The sequence below is a fragment of the Myotis davidii genome, unplaced genomic scaffold (genome assembly GCF_000327345.1).
Source record: "Myotis davidii unplaced genomic scaffold, ASM32734v1 scaffold240, whole genome shotgun sequence".
Taxonomy (NCBI): Eukaryota; Metazoa; Chordata; class Mammalia; order Chiroptera; family Vespertilionidae; genus Myotis; species Myotis davidii.
In genome coordinates this window covers 1,585,987-1,592,244 of record NW_006292334.1, presented here as the reverse complement: position 1 = coordinate 1,592,244, position 6,258 = coordinate 1,585,987, and the positions used below count along the sequence as shown (strand labels likewise).

The following is a 6,258-nucleotide window of genomic DNA, read 5'->3' as shown; positions in this document are numbered from 1 at the left end:
TTTTAAAACTGTCCACTTGGCAATTGTATACCCCACGATTAAACAGAAAAACCTAAGCACTTCAGAACACCCCAAATATATGATAAAATTACTCCTGCTCCCCAAAAGTCCAAGAGAAAGTAGGACTTCCCATAGTCACAATGATTTTCATTCTCATGAGTGATTTCAGCTTTGCAAATTCATTGATTAAATCCTATGGTTAAAGAAAGAAATGTGATTTCCTTTGCAGTGTTTGCCTCCATCTGTATGATCATGAAGAATCAATCTAGAGATGTCCACCGTCGTTTAATTTTTTAAACACGGATAAGGCAAAGAGTTGCTCCTATTTTGTTTCCTCAAACCCAGATCACTAAAACCTCTGTGGTAGCAAAGCCCTATAAATCCAAGCGCAGGTGCTTGAATTGGAGTTTCACACATTCAACAGTAATTTTTCCAAATTGATGATAAAAATACGTAATCAAGATTCCCCCAAAATATGATGAAAAACCTTGACCTTAGAAACATGGGAGAAAAATAGAGTCAGGTCATCACAATAAAAAGTGCAGCTGTCATGTCTTATTAATCAACTCAGTGGACAATAATGTTTCGGATGGGTAAGAGGTGGGGGTAGTGCCTGGGTATGTTGAAGAAATCAGTGCTCCCCTTTCTCTCTTCCTTTGCTTGTTTATAGATCCAGGGGAAGGGGGAAATAACTTCGGAAAAACGCTATAGTCCCTAAATGCTGCCTCCATTTTTTAATATGCTTTTATTGATATAGAAACACCTGGCCTACCTCCTGCATACCTCCTTCTGAATGGAGCCCACAACCCAGGCATGTGCCCTAATTGGGAATCGAACTGGTGATCTCAATGCATGGGACAAGACTCAACCAACTGAGCCACACCAGCAGGGTCAAAGATTGTCTTCCTAATTTCAGAATGAAGGAAAGCAGCCTGCACCCTGATGCTGTGGAGGAAGTGCTGAGTGCACAGTGGGAAGACCTCAAATGAGATTCCCCAGGATAACCTAGCAAGTTCCCTGACGGAGGAAGTTTTCACTTTGCTGACACCCAGCTCCAGTGTCTCATGTCAATGCTGAGAAGTTAAATTGTTGTGCCAAGTGACAGTATCATAGTCATTCTCAAGCATCGTTTTGGTGAATTCTCACAATCATGCCCAGTGCATAGCTCAGGACATGGACGTTCATGCTATTAAGTGGCTTAGCCTATCCCTCCTGAGCATGAGAAGGAGCAGAGTCCTGACTTGACACAATAATCTTAATTCTAAGTCTTGGGTTTTTGGGGGGCCATTTTATTATTTTTATATTTGGGGAAGATAAAAAAAGGAAACCCTGGCCAAGCATGTAATGTGTAAAAGAAAAGGCAGTCCATCAGGCATCCTCAAAGGGAGATAGTTTATGAAGCCTTATCTCATAGGAATAAGGAAAGGAAGTCTGAGAAATTTAGGTAATTCATAATTAGTTTTATATTTTTAAATTATTTGTTTATTTTTTTAATTTTAAAAAAATGTATGTTTTTATTGATTTGAGAGAGGAAGGGGGAGGGATAGAGATAGGAACATCGATGAAAGAGTAACATCGATCTCCTACCTCCTGCATGCCCCCTTCTGGGGACTGAGCCTGCAACCCAGCCTGGGCATGTGCCCAGATCAGGAATCGAACCCGTAACCTCTTGGTTCATTGGTGGAATGCTCAACCACCGAGCCACACTGGCTGGGCTTGAATTCTTTTTTTAAGTCCCCACAATTTAGGCAAGTGTCCTCACCGGAATCAAACCGGCAACCTTTTGGTGACCGGGATGACGTTCCAACCAGCTGACCTACACTGGCCAGGCATCTTCCAGATCTCTTTGCATGACAGTTTGCATCTCAATCTCGATAGTCAGGTATCGGCATCAGTGTGGCTTCCTCAACGAACTCCATCTAAATTGGCCCTTCCCTTCCAGTTATTCTTTTTCCATAATTATATTTTTAGAAGAAATAAGAAATCAGACATGGCAGTGCTAATAGTTGGCCTTGTTTGAATGTAAGATATTTTTCGGTAACTTTTTGTTATTTAAAACCTACTCCAAGAACCGCCAGCAGAGGGCACTATGCTAGTGCATCGCTTTCCATCAGCGTCTCTGACATTCATCGTAAAATATTCCCTCTATGGGAGGCTGAGAAAAGGAAGGTATTATTAACTCTCCCGCGCCCGCTGTTATAAACGGACATAAATATAAGTGAAAGTGAAAAGACGAATATAACTGCCTAGGATTCTCCAGCACGCTTGGACCTAGGCAAGCTTGTGCGTGCCCTAAAAAATAAAAAAATAAATAAAATACGGGCACAAAACAAGAAGACATGAGAAAACGAAATGATGGTGAAAATGCATATTAGTCTCCTAATTTCACTTCGAAACCAGAGTTTGTTTTGCCTATGCGTTTGCATTAATTGAGTTCTTGTGGGAATCTTTTCTTACATTATGTGACTGAAGGTTAAAGCGAAATACAACAGAAAGTTAAGGGCAAGAAAAGTTGGCTCAAAGTAGGAAAATGTTCTCAGTAGAGATTGAGCTTTCATTTGTACATTTTTAAAGGCGTTTAAGCTTTTTAGATGCCGAAACAATCGTTTCTACAAGTAGTAGATATAATAAGAATTCAACTCAAATGCTCTTAGCAATAACAGGTTTTCAAAAAACGGAAAGAAATTGCTGTAGAAGCAACCTTGCATGATGTGCTTGTACAAAATCCCGACAGAGGGCGCTGTTGCCCGTTCAATGACAGAGGACGCTCCCTAGGAACGACTTCCCTTGCTATTTCTCAGATTTTTTGAATAATGCGCACGTTGAAAAATTGACTCCGTTTTAATTATTGTTATGTATTTCTTTGGTTATCTCTTTATGTGTTTGTACATATTTTTAAATTTATGTTTCATTCTTAATAACTCGATTAGTTAATTTTTAGTTTTCCTAAAGAATTTATATATATTTTAATGAAATATTTCAAGACGTTTCTAATTTTAAAAACACCCACTACTGGCATGTGCAAAATTTGAAATTATACATGAATAAGGCTATACAGCATTTATGCCAATGTATTTTTTAAATAGTTTTATTATGAAGTATTTCTCTCAGGGTTTTTTGTTTGTTTTTTTTTGGTTTAACCCTTAGAGTCTATTTATTTCAGGCTAATCAATGATATACCAAAAAAAAGAAATGAAAAATCTGTTTAAAGCATTTGAAAAAAATTAAGACCTTTCCAAATGCTTTTCATTTGGGGTAAGAATGATCTTTGGATTTAAAAAAAGATAATGGAGGTATTGATTTGAAAGTGAGAAAGACAATTATTCCCATTAATAAAACTGTGTCCAGAGAATCTGAATTTCCAAATCTATCATCTTTATCTTGCAAACTATTGATCTGGGACTGGTGGTAGGACTGGAAAGGGTGGAAAGGGAGGGTAAAACCCGTTTCCAGTCCCACCACACAATAAAATGAGGAAGAATATCCAAACCAGCTCTGGGGGCCAAGAAAATAAATCTTTGCTCGTGTTTCTAGTGCAAAATCTGAATAGATTTTGTATAATTTAAGGTGTTAGTATTAAAGCAGAGGAAAGGAGGAAGGAAGGAAGGAAGGAAGGAAGGAAGGTAAATCATTAGAGGTCATGGTGTGAAGAAAACAAACAGGATCATGACAGAAAGAAAGAAGGGAGAGAGAGAAGGAAGGAAGGAAGGAAGGAAGGAGGGAAGGAAGGAGGGAAGGAGGGAGGGAAGAAAGGAGGGAGGGAGGGAAGGAGGGAGGGAGGGAGGACAGAAAGGCAAAGCATAAACATTAAAACTGGACACTAAGGTAGGGCTTATTTCTAAAGTTCCTTTTGAAGCACTTCTCTGTGTTCCTTTCATTTCACCTATCATTTAAAAAATTTCAACTTAAAATCTGCTGAATTGTTCGTTCTGCGCTATATGGAGCATCCCTGGGTTTTTCTGGAGCCGGTGTCCACCGCGGGTGTCCGGAGCCCTCTCCTCGGGCCGTCCCTGCTCCAGCGCGGCCGCGACCGCAGTCCTGAGACTTACAGACGGTCGCCCTTTGCAGATTCATCCTTATCAGGTTTAATAACTTCCACCCCAAATTGCCCTGGTCCCTCCTCATTCCCTCCTGTCATTTACTTTCTGCCCCAGGGGCGGGGATCCTCCACTGGACTTCCCTTCTGGCTGTGGGGATCCTTCCGCACCCTGAAAGGGAATAGGAAAAAAAAAATAGAGGGGGTGGGAAAGACGGGAATGAGGTGAATCTTCACCTGTGATGAAATTCAGAGTCCCTGTGCCTTAAAGGGCTCCCATGCTCCAGGTATGGGGAACTTCGTTGTTATCGTTGTCCTTATTAAGAAAAGAAAGAAAGAAAAAAAAAAACTATACAAATCACCTTACTAGGAAAAAATACATCAAAACAAACAAAAACCCACAAACCCCCAAATATTTTTCAGGATGCCTTAAAAGAGCATTCTGCTCAAACCTTCCAGAGGGTTAGGTGACTGTTTTTGATTCTCCGTGGTTAAAACCACTTAAAAGTTAGTTATAGACAAACAGCTGTAAATGGAAAATGTACTGTCTCCTTTCCGCAAAGAAGGCTCCAAATTCACTCATTGTGTAGACGGGTGCACGTTCTTATGTTGCTCCCAAGATCTGAAAAAAAGAAAAAAAATAACTTCATAAAATGGAGACTCCAGCCAAGAAAAAAAAAAAATGGCTCATGGGATCTGTTGAAAATACAAACAACCGATAAAATGACAAACAGTGCGGACTGAGGTGTTCATACAGTATTTAAGTTACCCGTTGTGTTCATCGAAATGACCAAAAACTGTTAGAAACGGTCACTCGGTGAGCTGGCTTTTTGTTCTACAGTGACAGAGGTACAGTTTTTTTTTTAAAAAAGTTACATAGCCATCCACACAGAGAGATCACCCTTAAAATCCCCAAATCCAGCTTTAAAAATCCCCTCCTGCGAAACATAGAGGAATAGGAGCTTTTGTGTTTAAAAATCTCACTAATGGTCTCCCTTTTAAAATCTAGATAGAAAAATGGGGGGGGGGGGGGTTGTTGGTCCCCTGGTTTCTCATTATGAATTTTAAAGTCTTCCGTTAGTGGCTACCATGATTCATCATTTTCAATAGAGAGGCTTTTAAAATGTGTATCTTTATATTAATCACACGAATCAACCATCTTTTCTCCTTTAAAATGCATGGGTAGCGTCTGTGGACTGCGTGACCCAGGGGGTGCTTACATAACCAAATGTGGGCATCTGGGTGTAAACCCGTGTTTATGATTTTTATAATATATATATCTGTCTGTGGGCTGCATCTAACTCCTGAGTGTGTAATCATGTCTCTCCTCTCTGCTGAGGCTGGCTCGTCCGGCCTATTGTTTGAGGCAGCAGATATAAGTTGCGATGGGAGAGGAGCGTCGGATTTGGTGTGTATCCCCCATTTCCAATTATAGATGGATCATTACAGACAGCGGAGTCCTGAGAAGCCAGACATCTGCTCCTCACATGAATGCACTCACCTCCTAGAGACCAGGCTGCCATCATGCTCTGGAAGCTCGTGGAGAATGTCAAGTACGAAGATATCTATGAGGTGAGCGGGCACCCCGGGTGCACCTTAGACTTTTTGCAGATAGAGAATTTGAGCTTCTTGACGCCCCAACTGATATATTTGTGTTGTGTGTGTTTTTTTAAAAAAAGCTGTTTTCCTCGCAGATTTCCGGTCGGTTTTCTCAGCTTTCTCTTAACTTTTAGAAAAGCTGGCTGGGGGAGACTTCGCTATTCTGAGAAGGGACTTGAAGGTTGAAATCTGGCTAACTTAGAAGATTTCTCTTTTTTCTTCTGTTCTTTTTCTTTCTCTCTTCCTCGCCCCCTAAGACTCCTCCGATGGGGAAGGTGGGCAGGGAAGACGGAGGCTGCTGAAGGCAGGGGCAGCCCCGGTCAGGAGTGCGGGCGAGGATGAGGTTTTCAAGTCTCATTGGACTCGGGCTTTAAGTTATTTTTAATTTTCAAATAAAATTTCTGAAACCGACCATCAGCGGATCCAAACAGAGGACGGGAAAGAGAAAGAGGGAGGTAGATAGATGGGTGTCGCTGGAGCCCTCGCCAAGGAGTCGTCACCGTTATTTTTTTCTCTTTTCTCGGGTGTTGCTTCTCTGAGGGGCAGAGCGCCCACACCACCCCACGTCTGGGCGTTTTTGGCGGATTTGCGGCGGCTGCTCAGTGCGCGCGGCTCCCGGGCGC

At 41.4% G+C, this 6,258-nt stretch overlaps 1 protein-coding gene across 5 annotated transcripts in view; it reads left to right on the top strand.

Moving 5' to 3' along the window:
* The first annotated feature begins 5,306 nt into the window (after positions 1 to 5,306).
* Positions 5,307 to 6,258, top strand: part of TFAP2B (transcription factor AP-2 beta (activating enhancer binding protein 2 beta)) — a 29,397-nt gene continuing 28,445 nt past the window's right edge. For 2 of the 5 annotated variants that reach the window (XM_015565310.1, XM_006765706.2), the window contains exon 1: positions 5,308 to 5,608. In XM_015565310.1, the coding sequence (XP_015420796.1) occupies positions 5,528 to 5,608 (81 nt within the window). In that variant the 5' untranslated portion in view covers positions 5,308 to 5,527. Of the gene's footprint in view, positions 5,609 to 6,258 lie in introns of all 5 variants that reach the window. The other 3 variants (XM_006765707.2, XM_006765705.2, XM_006765704.2) reach the window with 2 other exon arrangements.